Here is a 14,011-nt window from a genome sequence, read left to right as displayed (position 1 = left end):
AGGTGTCGCGGGCCGCCGAGGTGCCGGAGCGGGTGCCGCAGCCCATTGTGCGCCCTGCCAGGCGCGCTCTGTTGCAGGGGAGCCCCGGCCGGGCAGCGTGGACGCGTTTCTCCAGAGGCCCGGCTGCCTGGTCCGCTCTAGTCCAGCCGAGCCGGAGCACCTCGGACCAATCCCCGGCGATTATGCAAGACAGCGGACCAATCAGCTCCGCCAGCTTATGAATATTTATGACCTTGGCTGAGTCAAAGCTTTGAAGCGAGTTTGGGGAGCTCGGCAGCATCATGCTTAGACTTTTCAAAGAGACAAACTCCATTTTCTTATGAATGGAAAGTGAAAACCCCTGTTCTGCTTAAATTGGGTTCCTTCCTGTCCTGAGAAACAGAGACCCCCAAAAGGGAAGCAGAGGAGAGACCCACACCCAGACCCCGCGAGAAGAGATGACCATGACCACCATGCCAGAAAGTCTCAACAGCCCCGTGTCGGGCAAGGCGGTGTTTATGGAGTTTGGGCCGCCCAACCAGCAAATGTCTCCTTCTCCCATGTCCCACGGGCACTACTCCATGCACTGTTTACACTCGGCGGGCCATTCGCAGCCCGACGGCGCCTACAGCTCGGCCTCGTCCTTCTCCCGACCGCTGGGCTACCCCTACGTCAACTCGGTCAGCAGCCACGCGTCCAGCCCCTACATCAGTTCCGTGCAGTCCTACCCGGGCAGCGCCAGCCTCGCCCAGAGCCGCCTGGAGGACCCAGGTACGTGCGCCCGCCAGTCGCCTAGGAGGAGGCAGGAAGACAGAGAGGGAATGAGAGAGGAGAGAGAGGAAAAGGGGGGGAGAGAGAGAGGTGGGGTGGGGGTGGGGAGGGCATGGGAGCAATGAAGGTTTCGGGTATCAATCTATGGGTCTTTATCATAGCAAAGAAATTTTGTTTAAAAGTTCACCCAGCTAGCTACTCTCCAGCCAAGGATAAATCCGAGCGCGTCCCCTGGCACTGTCTGGGCCTCTGGGCGGCTCCGTACGCTGAGCACACAATGCCCTGCTGGAAAACAGAAACCCACATGTGCACGTATTAGTCTCGGTAATTATTTATTGCGTAGCGCTATAAACAATGTATGCAATTAAGGGTAATTAAACCTCAACTACCGCCTGCAAAAATAGCAAACTTTCCCTGCAAAGGCAGGAGCCGCACGCCTGGGAATGGCCCCAGCCCGGCTGCAGAGGCCCGGGCGGGCGGGCCCTTGGACTCGGCGGGACCCTTTCAGTTCTTGGCGAGTTCTCTCTCTGGCCTGGCCACCGCCTGCCCTTGGTAGCTACCGGCCTTGGATCCCCGCACTCACGGCGGGCCCTGCACATTAACCACGGCCCTCCTGCTTCTGCTGTCCCATCCAGGGGCGGACTCCGAGAAGAGCACGGTGGTGGAAGGCGGTGAAGTGCGCTTCAACGGCAAGGGGAAAAAGATCCGCAAACCTAGGACGATTTATTCCAGTTTGCAGCTGCAGGCTTTGAATCGGAGGTTCCAGCAAACTCAATACCTGGCTCTGCCCGAGAGGGCGGAGCTCGCGGCCTCGTTGGGACTCACGCAGACGCAGGTACCTCGCCGCTGCCCCTCCGTCGAACTGGCTGCCCGCAGCAGGCCTGAGCCGCCGGCTGCTTTCCTGCCCTCTGGGCCTCGGGGTCCGGGTGTCATGCGTGTGTTTGTACGTGAGTGTATGTGTGTGCCCCGCACACACGCCTTCTCTAGCATCTCTTCTTCCTCCCTCTTTCTCTGCCCGGGTTCTGCCTCCGCTCTGTACCCAGGACTGCCTGTCACCCACGTCCTGGACCATCTGATTAGGGCACAGGAAGGATTTTTCTCAATGCATTGTTGGAAACTCTTGAGGTGACACGTGCCTGAGCAACTGGAACAATAGAAAACGGGGCTTAATCCGGGTTTGCCTTTAAAGAGTGGGACTAATGGCTAGTTCAGGGCCTAGGTCTCAGCCTCGCTCCCTGCTCTGGTTCCTCAGTGGTCACAGGGAGGAGCTCTTCCTCTGCCCTCTCACCTCTCAAGCCCCAGACCCTGGAGGAGAAACCTGCCCCAGCCCCCTGATTTTTCTAAGACCCTTGAACATCCTGACCTCGTCTGGCCCGGGTTTCCAACGTCCAGCCCGGGATTTGGAGGCGAGCTGGGGAGAGCCCACGGAGCCTTAATAAAAGGTTTGGGTTCAAAAAACAGTTCAGCAAAAAACCCAGCGGTCTCTTCAGCCAGCTCCCCACTCACAAATGGGTGGTTCCAGAGAAGGTAGCCTGCATTGCAAATAAATTTCGTCCACTACTTTCTAGGTTTTGGATTTTTTTTAAAAATTATGTGTGTGTGTTAGAATTGCTGCTGCTTGGGGATTCTTCGGGGATGTTGTGGTGTCTTCTGCGGAATGTCCTGGGGTCTGGCACAGGTCCCAGGCAGGTCTAGGTCTGGATGGCTGGGCCCTTTGAGGCTTCCTGGGGGTCACGGGGGTGTTCGGCTCCTCTGTCAGGGGGCTGTCAGGGTGCTAGGGAGGAAGGCTGGCCTCTCAGCCTCCCTGGGCCGCTTCCTCCCACGGAGAGCTCCTCTGAGCAGCCCAAGTCACGTTGTTGGTTGTCCGTTCCTGCAGGTCAAGATCTGGTTCCAGAACAAGCGCTCCAAGTTCAAGAAGCTGATGAAGCAGGGCGGGGCGGCGCTGGAGGGGAGTGCTCTGGCCAACGGCCGGGCCCTGTCCGCGGCCTCCCCACCCGTGCCGCCCGGCTGGAACCCCAACTCCTCATCCGGAAAGGGCTCAGGCAGCAGTGCGGGTTCCTACATCCCCAGCTACACGTCGTGGTACCCCTCCGCGCACCAAGAAGCTATGCAGCAACCTCAGCTTATGTGAGGCTGCCCGCCCGCCAGCACCGCGCCCGTCCGCCTCTTCCCGTCTGTGTACCTGGCCCGGGCTCCTCTCTCCTCCTGGTCCATCCCTCCTGTCCTCCAGCCCTGGGCCCAGGGGAGAAGGGCCCAGAGGTTAGACTAGTCAGACAGGAAAGGCAGAACACCCCTCCACCCCCCGCCGCCACCGCCGTGGAGCCCCGCGTGGTCCCACCTGCCTGGTGAATTCCCCTGGAACCCTAGACTTGTGTCCTCATCCGACCCCGGCCTGGGCCGTGCAGCGACAGCGGAGAGGGGCCTCAAAACACAGGCACAGTCGCTGGGAGGGACGGCTGGAGCCAGAGCCGCCCACCCTAAGCTTTGTGGGCCGATCAGGAACATCTACAAAAGCAATGTCGAAAAAAGCTGGCGCTTTTTTCTGTCGTCTCTTGTCTCTTTTTGCTCTGTGTCCGTGATCTGCAGACATTGTCATTGTCCAGGTCCTCATCCGCTCACCGACCGTACTCATCCCCTGGTCTCTGCAAATAGTCACCAAGTCGGAGGGTGCACCGTTCGCCAGGACATCCCGCTAGAGAATACTGGGGACGCTGGGTTCTGTCAGACGTTCTCTTGGGCTCTACCTGGACATCTGTGTCACTTATTTGGGGAATTGGGGAACATTGAAGGGAGGGGGTTTTATTTATTGAAAAATGGACTTCGCTCTAGGCTCAGCGTGTCTGGCCAGTCAGCAGTGCCAAGGGGCGCACTGACCGAGGCAAACGCCCAAGACTTTCAACACACCGTGACAAACAAATTGGAAGGAAGTGGAGATTTTTAACTTTTACAGTCACTTTTGTACTTCGCTGGTATGGAGAGGGTGGAGCTTCATGATTTGCGTTTTTTCATGTCCGTATTATTATAAAAAATAATAATAGAGACGAGAAGAGTGATGAAGCCAACATGATTTTCTCATCTCTGGAGAAACATGCTAGCTCGCTTTGCCTGGACAGGAAAGAACATCTAAGACCTCGAAAGAAGAGGAGTGAGGAACCACAAGAGAAAACAGGCAGGCTGGAGAGAGCTGGCTCCCCGATCCAGTGGACATTTAAGTAAGACATAAGCAGCTTTAAAACAATCCCCAGTCGCTCAACCGCAGAATCATGCGAGTCACCACCCTGAATGCAGTCTCCAGTGCAGGATCGAATCGCTGTACATATGATTGTTGTTATTAATTATTATTATTATTATTGTTCTGTAAACATGTTGCACAAGCTTAGCTTTTCCCCCCTTTCCGTTCCGTTGTGTGTGGCTGTAAAACCCGATGCTTTGTGAAATGAGAATCTTGACATTTTACTTGTGAAATTTGGAAAATGTGATCAATTGAAATCAACTGTGTTTTGTGTTTCTCTATGTCAAAGTTTAGTTTTATATTGAGAATGTTAACTTATTGCTTTGTATCTTGGGGTGGGGTGGGGAAAGAACTTTGTAAATATGTTATAAAGTTTCTTTGAGACAGTAAAATTATGGTTTCGAGAAAGAGCTGCTGTGTTGTGTGCTGGTGAGGGTGCGAGGGGCCAGATGACTATGACTGGGGACAAGTAGCACTGGGGCAGGTGGCCTGTGTCGAGGACCAAATGGGGACACCGAGCACTAGACACATTAAAATATCTACCAGAAAAAAAAAAAAAAATATCTACCAGAGGGCAGGAAGCCACCCCATTGGGCCTACCCCTCTGCATAGGTCCCCAGAGCTCCAAGGGTCTGATCTCCACCAGAACTGGGGAGAGAATACTGAAAAGGGGCTGGGATGAGAGGCCAAGAACCGGTGCCAGACAGAGAGATGCAGCTCAGGAACCCAAGGGGCAGTCAAGGCCACTGAGATGGCATGAAGGCAGAGTTCAAAGGCAGTTTGGGAGACTTCTAACACCCCCCACATTATCAATGCCAAGAGAGGCCTGGAAGCAGAAACTGCACTGCCCCCATAGCTTCTCATCCTCCAGCCTCCTGGCTCTTGCTCATGGGAGGCTGCTGGATTCTATGGCGGAAAAAATACCACCAGCCACCAGGGTGAGGGAGGCCTGGAGGACATATGTGGCCTCCTAAGCCCCCCCCCCCCTCAATCCCTGTTCTGAGGAATGGGGACAGTGTCAAGATCTTCTCCACTCCAACCCATGAACCAGAGGGTGGCCTATGTCCGCCTGATGTTGATTACCCCAGTCCCTGAGAAATAGAGGTGGCTAGGGAGGGGTGCGGGGGGGGGGGGGGGGTGGGGGGGTGCGGGGGAGGGTACTCCATGGACTCTTGAGACTCCAAGAGCTGGCCAAAGTCACCTTACCAAAAAAGTTTGCAAGCCTAATATCTAAGGGGACGCCTTCTGCTGAGACCTTTGGTCAGTTAGGTCTGAGAACCAGGAGGCTCCTCTCTTTGCCCTGCGTGGGACTGCCTGCCCCCAACCTCAGAGCCCGCAGCAGGGGCTGAGGCTGCTCCAGAAAGCTGTGCCCAACGGGTGGTGTGGCTGGATTCCCGCTTCCCCCGCACCTGCCTTCCGCTGCTTCCCCCAGGGGCTGGCCCTCCGCCTTTGGGGGGGCCCCTTCCGGCACACGCAGAGCTATGAAGGCAGTGATCTGTGTTGTGACAAGCACCCATTTTTCAATTGGTGCTAGTGAAAGATCAAATGCGTGGGGCCCTTAGGACGCCCTTTGGGAAGGGGCGGAGGAAGTGACAGGGAGGGCTAGTAAGGAGTCGTGGCCAGGTGGGGGATGGAGTCTGGAATTTGGAGGCCCCTGGTGGACTTAGGATTAGGATTTTCCTCTTCCACCAGCCCCAGAACCTGGAGCGCTCAGGGAATGGCAGAGGCCAAGCTGTGGGTGGGTGGGTGGATCTCAAACACCCAGAGAAGAATGGAATTGCCAGGTGGGCTGGGACACTGGGACCTGGCGCCCTTCTTCGCTGCAGTTATCTCTGGGAGGTATGGTTTTGCTAGTGGGGAGATTTGAGCGAATTTTTCTTACACGGGTTTCCCAGACAGCAGTGAGGGTCCACACTTCCAGCCACAGGCAAAGTCTGTTTGGTCAAGCGGATTTTAATACTTTGAGATATTAGTTTATACTAATTTAATAATCTCTTGCTAACAGTTCAAATAGAGAAATTATTAGTTTTAGCTCAGCGAAGGCGGTCTTTACTTAGGCTCTATTATAATTATAAGCGGTTGTACTTTTAAAAAATGTTAATCTCAATATAGGCCTAATTAATGCTGCCTTGTTTCTGACAAGTAGTTCATCAAATATCTGATTCAAAGATTTTCATAATGAGTATATTAATTAAACTATGAATAATCTAACGGTGGTTATATTTAAACAATACCTCATTATAATGATTAAATACTGATTTCGAATATTATGTCTTAACAATTGTCACTTAGAAAACACAACCTTTCCTTAGGTATGAGTCTGTAATGGCAAAATGCAATTTGGGGATTTTTTCCCCCTTGTTCAAAAAATGTGAACCTCATTTTAAAACACTTCTGAAATAGGTTACACACAGCTTAATGATTATCAAAATGACTCTTTTCTGCAAAAAAAGACCCCAAAGTGCGCGTACAGCTGCAAACCCAAGAGGGTCAGCATCATTTCACTGTATTCTCTTCTTGATTACAAGCCGGGCCCATCAAACACAACATAATTACAGTAATTTCAGGTTTATTTATTCTAATGCAGTTTCCCCATCTCTCTGGTAATTATGAGCAATTTTTTCGCCCAGGGAATCTTTTTGCATTAACAAAAGAGATAACGCACTGAAAGCCAAATTTGCTGTGCATTGAGAAAAGGGGGGAAAAAAATCAAATAGGTGCTAGCTGCCATCCCTGCACTTCTCTGGGAGCAGAGCCGGCAAATTGCTTGCAGGTGTATGGAGCAAGCTTGTCAATGGCCTGGTCTCCAAATTAGCAAATGCACAGCGTCGAAGTAATGAAGACAGACTTCGCAAAATCGCCAAACAACAGATACCTCTTTCATATCTTCTCTCGCAGGCGCTCGCTCTAAAAGGGGTAGGGGTGGGGGTGGGGGGGGGGGGCGGTGGGCTGGGGGTGGAAGCAGAAGCAACCAATCCCAACCCCCTCCTCACCGGTCCTGGTTTTCCGAAGCTTCCAGGGCTTGAGGGGTGGGGGGCGGGTGCAAGTAGTAGTCTAATTGCAGAAGAACCCAGCTCTTACATCTAGGCAATATTTTTGAGAATCTATAAAACTGGAAACATGTTTTCAATTCGTAGCTTTCCCTCATCGATCATTATGTTACACTTTTCTTTCTTTCTTCTTGGAATCTGTACCGGGGTGGGTCTTCAGCCTTCCTTCTTCTTTGCTAGTTTTAAGAGCCCTAAAGAAAGTTTTTACTCTCTCCCCCTCACCTTCACCAAAGTCTGGATTCATTCTCAGGGTGCCATTGGGTGGAGAAAGGAACGACATCCCCCCTGTCCCTTACTGTAAAAGGAGGACCATCTCTGCCAACGGAGGAGAGAGACATCTGGGCGCTGGATATAAAGCCCTATCAAAACCACGAGCAAGTGAAATGGGGAGCCAAGAGGCCACCCAGGGCCCCAGCCACGAATCTTCACCCGGGTACCCATTTGTTTCTTCCTGCAAGTCCATTCTGAACTCTCTAGCTTTGGTCCAACCACTGCTTGGGTTGAACACCCTAAAGCCTTAATTAAGCTAAAGCAAAGTTTTCCATTCCTCATCCCACAAGGCTGTTGGGATTGCCTTCCTATGCAGTATAGAGTAGAGGGTCCCTCTTCCAAGCCGCAGAAAGCCCTCCTCCCCGGTCCGCAGCTCCACAACAAACCCTAACTCCAGGGTAGACAGGCAGACGGTTTAAAGGGTACCTTCTCCAAGATCAAGAAACATGTCACCCCCACCCGCCCCTCCCCAATCCCCTCCTTTATCCCCCAACCTTCAGGGATTAACACTTCCTGAAACATCAAGTGTTTTTATAAAAAGGAAAAAAAATAATCCTGACACCGCTGACAAGAAGTTTTGATGGAAGAATTAGCTGGTGCATACATAATCACTCCCTCACCCTCCTACTCCCTCCCGGAGCGGGAGCCGCGGCGGCGGGCGCAGCTCAGCCTTCCAACCCTCTGAAAAATGAAACCAGTTTCCACCCTTACCTTCTTTAGTGTCAATTTCAGATAATCTGGACACATTCTTTGCTACATCAAATGAAAAGGGTCGAATGCGGCTTTTGGCTGGGACGGGGGGGGGGGGCGGACAGTTCAAAATAAAAAGAGAAAGAGAGAAAAAAGAAAGAAAAGGGGAAACGGAAAGAAAAATTAGAAAAAAGAAAAATACCGAAAACGAGCAAAGGAGAGCAGAGCAAAACCAGAAAACCAAAAGGAACCCCCGTCCCCATCCTCCTATCCCGAGAGGAAAGAGTGGAAAGAGGTCCCCCGGACCAGGCGCCTCCGAGCGCCGCAGGCTTTTTGCAGCACTGCTTGCAGAATAGGACTGAAAATTTCGGCTATATAGCCTCTGTCTTTATAGCTGATGAAAAAAATTGCAGATTATTAGCATAAATGTTTACTCTTCATTACGCTGATGACATTGTGCACTCGAGATCTTGGTAATCTTTGGGAAAATTATGAGTAATTTTTAAAAATTTTAAAGCAGCAGCAGTTACCATGCAATTCAGGCTAATTCTGCGTAGGCTCCGAACGGATATAATTATCGAGGAGTCAAGATGTTATGCTAAAAACTATGCATTGATATTCCCATTTATTATGTACATACAACTTTGACAATGTTGATGCTTGAAATAGCAGGAAATTGTCTTGCGCAAAAATTACAGTCCATATTAGGACATCTGAAATTGCGAAGAATTATATAGTAATTGCAGGCTTTCAGATGGGAGAGCCAGAATGCTCAAACTAGTGCAAATGTGGATAAAATTACAGATCAGAGAAAAAATTAGGGGAAAAGGGGGTCTGGGATTTTTCAGGTTGGCTATAGGATTCCGGAAGTGTCTAATGCCACATGATTGCTGTAGCTTTAGGGGAGACTCATTCATGCCTCAAATAGCGCCTTGGCCGGGGCGCCTTTAATTGAATTTCTTGGGCTTTTTCTTTTAATAGGGGCAAATGAGGAAATTGGCCACCCAAGGCAAATTTTCACTGTCCTCCCCGAGAACGTGTCGGGGAGAAGAGCCCCTTTCCTGGAGCGCCTGCTCCCCTGGACTCGAACGCTCTGCGGCCCGGGAGGGGGAGGGGGCGCCCCCGCCCCACAATGCGGCAAAGAGCCTGAAAGTGACTGAGCCTGAAGGTTCCCCCCTGCTGCCACTTTCTCCTTTTCTTTTCTTCCTGGCTTTTCCCTGCTACTTTCGCCCCCTTCCCCGTATTCTTGCCACTCCCCCCTCCACGGTGGCAAGGGGCAACGCCCACGAATCCACTGGCGGGTTCCAGGACGCACTTGGCTGGGAGCGGGGGGAGGGGAAGTCGCCTGCCTCCGGAGACGGTGTGAGGCGGTGTCACCCCAAGAGAGTGCCAAAGGCGCCCAGTGCCGGCGAAAACCAGCTAGCTATTTGGCAGCGTTGGGTGGGAGTGGAGGCAGGGGCCAGCAGGGACGTCGCTGAGAGTCCTCGGGGTCCGCCCCGTGACCGCCTAGGCTCTTTTGTCTCCACCGCCCCGAGAGAGTTTCCCCTGGAAGCGAGCACCCGCTCTCCACTTGGGCGGCGCTTCCCGCGGGCTGGGAGACACCCTGCGACTTTAAGAAACCGAGGCCCGGGCCGGGAGGGCGGGGCGGGGCGCGGGCTCCGGGGAGTGCGTGTGTGCCCCGGGTGGGGGCTGCGGGGAGTGGGCGCGGGGCACCGGGGAGGCCGCGGAGTGCCAGGGCCTCGGTCGGCCTCCCGGGACAGAAGCCCCTCCTGTTCTGGAAGCTGCGATTCTACCACGAGAATGTATGCGTCTCTGGGACCACAAAAAGCGGGGGCCGCCAGGAGCCCGCAGTGTTGGTTGCGCGCGGGCCCCATGTCCAGTACTCTGGTCCCCGCGGTCTCCCCTTTGACCCGGACCTTAGGCCTCTGCCCCAGCGGCACCGCGAGGTCTGCCCAAGTCTTTGTGGGACGCCCTCATTTCGGGCCCACCCCATCGCCCCGCAAGCTCCCAGGTTGGCCGACTGGGCCAAAGCTGCAGCTGGTGGCTCCAGGAGCACTGGGATCCCCCAAATGGGTCCCCAAAGAACCCCGCGAGCGCTGCCTCGCTGCATGCAAACTGCAGGGCTCGACCCCCGGAGGCCTAGAGCGGGAGCGGGCCAAGAAGGAAGGTCTGCCTGCAAACTGAGTGCGTTCCACGGCGGAGGCGCCAAAGGGCTGCTCTTTCCTTTCTTGAAACACGTCGTCTCTCCCGCCCCACCCGGCCCCAGGCCCCAGGGCGGAATGTAACATCTTGTAATGTGGCAATCACTGCCAAACCCGTCCCCGCTGGGGGAACTTCCGTCAGGGGGGCTCGGAGGGCGGTGGGCCTCCACATCCGTCTGCCTCGGTGGCGGCGGAGCGAAAGGAGAGGGAGGGCTCTGGCTCTACAATCCCGGGCGGGGAGAGCGAACTCGGCACGGGGCCCCCCCAACCCATGGGGTTGCTTTCGCAGTCACCACCCTGCGAGAAACAGCCAGTCCCTGGAGGGCCCAGTTGGCTGGCACCAAGGGCGCGGGGAACCCGGGCGCAGTGTCGCTTCTGCGACTTGGGACCCCAAAGTCGAATACGATGGAGTCCGTATTTTAGCAGGGATGAAAGATGTGTAGTTTCATTTTCAAAGGGGCCTCCGACTCAAAGCGGGCTAACAACGTTGGTTTCACTGGCTGGATAGAGCAGGCTGGTGACTTTTACGCGAGTGCTCATTCAAGGAGTGAAGAGTTGAGGTTGGGTTTTACTGTCCGGAATGAGGACAAGGGGACTTACTGCTCCTCGAGAATTTTTCTCTTTCGTGGGGGGGGGGGGGTTTCATCGATGCAGGGGGACCTTTGGGCCGCCTCCCTTCCTATCCCCCCCTCCCCCGCCCCATCCCAGGTCTGGTCTCGGGTCTCTTTCAGCCCAGTTGTTTGTAAACAAAGCTGCCGCTCTCTCTCCGCCCCATCAAACCTGATACTTCCCTCCACTCGCCCACCAGTCTCGGAAATCCCTACACAGGACGGATATTCACAATTTTTACAAGTAATCTTGAAAGAAGGCCAAGAGGAAGCTTCCTAAACGGTCCCATATTGCAGCCCCTCTGATTAGGCCTGGGGTCCGTTCCCTTTCTTTCCTTCCATTCCCAACTCCAGAGTCCCGGGGCGGCGGCGGGAGGCCAGGCCAGCGGCCTGGAACGGGAGGGGGGACAAGGTGGGTGCACGCCCTGCTTGTCGCCGCGCCCAGGGGCGGGGTGGCGGCCCTCTGAGCTGTGGGCGGGAACCGGGGAATGCGGGCGCGCCCGAGGGGTACGCAGCGGGCTGGAGACTCTGGGCTAGCACTGTGCTGGAGTCCGAAGCAGCCCTGCCAGAAAGAGGAATGGGGAGGGCCAGGCACCCCTCACTCTCCGGCTTCCCTCCCCCCACTCCCCCCTGCTTCCCAGCGCTTGTCACATCCTGTCTCTGGCCTGATAATTCACGTGAGCAAATGCACCGGGATTACAATGAAGATTTATGTGCCTTCCCAGCGCGCCTGCTTTCCCAGTGTAGGGAGCCCAGATCGCAGCTTCCCATGTCCATTTTTCACTCGCGCCTTGGGGAGCCCAGGCGGGGGCGGGGGGAGTGTGTCTGCGCGGCGGCGGGGTGATCAGAAGACTCCGCGGCTTCTGGCCGGCCGGAGAGACTGTGAGAAACGCTTGCCAGCGCGTCGCCCCCGACAGGGTTGGAGCCGGGCCTCGCCTCCCCTAGCCCAGCTTTGTTTCTCCCCTCGCCCACCCCTCCTTCTCCCCCGCCTCTTCATTTCTCGAACCCCGGGCGCGTCCTCCCTCTCTCTGCTTTTAGCTCATCTCCTGGTCTGCGGCAACGCCCCCTTCCTCTAACCCCGCACCCGCCTGCCCTCGGCCTCGCCAGCTCCTCCAGGCAAGGCGCGCCTTGGCCGAACCCGACCCCGCCGCCGGGTGCCAGGTTCGGTGACTCCGGCGAGTCTGTGGGGCCTCGGCCCACCCCGGAGCTGGGGCCGCCCGCCCTCCCGGCTCCCAGGCTCGGTTCATGCCAAGGCCTGTTGCGTGATTCCAACTTGGGCTGACATTCCCTGCCCCGGGCGCTCCGGCGTAGGCCTCTTAATCATCTTGTCTGCTGCAGATCCTCGACACCAGCCAATTTACTGCCCCGTCTCTCCGCCGCTGGTTTCGGGAGGGGGGAGGGGAGTGCGCGCAGGACAGGGGAGGGCACGCTCAACCGCAGGGGGGAAGGCTGGCACCAGCTACTGGCACTCAAAGAAACCACGGAATTTGGGGCTGATGGAGGGTAGAGATTGGGGCGTGGGGGCAGCGGCGACCTAGGGAAGCCCAGAATCTCAGGTCAAGGAGATGGCAATACAGGAGGAGGTTGGATTTGTGTAGCCTCCCAACCTTCCCCAGGGCCTCAACTTCATGGACCCTATTCTGTTGGGAGCCAAGTCCGATGTAGGCCTCAAATCAACGTTGGCCGGAAAAACGAAGGCTCGGTCCCCACCCCATGATGTCACAACGCCCCTAAAGTCACCCAGCCGCTGCTGCCTGTCTTTTTGGCAGAAATGAATTGAAGACAGCACACGGATATGGATGGCCTGGAGAATCATCCTTAGAGAGGAGGCTCTATGTGGTTAGCAGAGCTTCCTGGCTTGCCCCAACCTCCTCTCCAGGCGAGGAGTTGCTTCCAAGAGAGTGATTGAGGTTCAGGTCCTAGGTAAGAAAGGGCTAGCATTTTCCCAGTCCCAGGGAACTGCTTTGACCCAGGAAGAAATGGCAAAGATTTCTGGGTAACTTTGCACTTCATAATTGTCTGCAAAAGTAAATCCTCCCCATTTGGTAGCACTGCAATAATACAACAGTACTATCAGCTAAATTTTATGGAAGGTATACTATGTGCTGGGTGCTGTGCTAGATCACTGTGTCATTAAACCCATGGCCATCGAATTGATTCTGCCTCATGGTGACCCCAGATAGTTTCTGAGAGTGTAAATTGTCCTGGGGATAGCCTTATCTTTCTCTGGCGAAGTGGCTAGTGGGCTTACAGCACTGACTTTGGGGTCAGCAACCCATCTTTCACCCAATAGAGCCACCAGCACTCCGTTATTAGATGCTCACAACTCTGGGAAATAGCTAGTATGATTTTCCCTATTTTATAGATCTGGAAGCTGGCACAGAGGTTAAGTGGGTTGCCCAAGGTCCTACAGCTTGCGATTGAAACTAGGAAACTGAACTGTGGGTTCCAGCACTCTTAAGGAAGGGTCTTTTAGTTCATGCCTCCATTAACCACCTACTCCTGGCCTTTGCAGGGAAAGCCAGAAAGAGGGGTCACTTCCAAAGCTGGACCCTCCACTCCAGTAGAATGGTGTCTTTGTGTGGGATAAGTGCATGTGTGAGTTTTTCTAACAGTGTATGTGTGAATGTGAACTTGTGTCTGCATGTGATTATGTGTGTGTGACTACCCTCGTGTGTGTCATTATGTGCCTGAGTGTGTAAAGGTATGAAACCTGAGTGTGTCTGTGAGATCATATTGCCAGTGCGTGGGGCCCGTGAGTGATCCAGTGTATGGATAGCTGTGTCAGTGGATGTGCTGGCTTGTCTCTATGAGCAGGGGTCGCCCTGAATTCCGGAGCAGCCAACCTCCCTCCTGAGTGCCTGAACAGCCGGCGCGCCCCGTTTTCCAAGTACCGCAGGGCGCGGGGAGAATCGGCTTCTTGAAGAGGTCTGGCGGCAGCGGTGTTCGGCCTGCTACAGGCGGTTCCGCTGCGGCCAGGCCAGCACTGCGGGCGTGGGGGCGGCGGAGACAGCCTAGGCGCTGGGCGGTGGCGCCGGCGCCGGAGAGGCCGTCCGGGCGGAGGTTGGAGCCGCCCAGCGCTGAGTGAGTCACTGCGCCGCTAGCTCGCGAACCTCGCGCCCCGACCCGGGCGAGGGCGGAGCGTGAACTCCTGGCTGCAGCTCCGGGCCAAGCGCCCGTCCGCGCTTTGCCGCACCTCTCTGTGCTCGC

General features: G+C 55.1%; 1 protein-coding gene across 1 annotated transcript; it reads left to right on the top strand.

Moving 5' to 3' along the window:
• Positions 1–172: 172 nt before the first annotated feature.
• DLX1 (distal-less homeobox 1) lies at positions 173–2,906 on the top strand. Its single transcript, XM_004703739.2, has 3 exons — positions 173–750; positions 1,386–1,585; positions 2,627–2,906. The coding sequence occupies exons 1-3, from the start codon at positions 438–440 to the stop codon at positions 2,879–2,881; spliced, it is 768 nt and encodes a 255-aa protein (XP_004703796.1). The 5' UTR covers positions 173–437; the 3' UTR covers positions 2,882–2,906.
• Positions 2,907–14,011: the final 11,105 nt, after the last annotated feature.

The sequence above is a fragment of the Echinops telfairi genome, unplaced genomic scaffold (genome assembly GCF_000313985.2).
Source record: "Echinops telfairi isolate 266 unplaced genomic scaffold, ASM31398v2 ScPeMD7_4;HRSCAF=17, whole genome shotgun sequence".
Taxonomy (NCBI): domain Eukaryota; kingdom Metazoa; phylum Chordata; class Mammalia; order Afrosoricida; family Tenrecidae; genus Echinops; species Echinops telfairi.
Note: the sequence above shows the minus strand (reverse complement) of the source record. Positions and strands in the feature narration are given on the sequence as shown.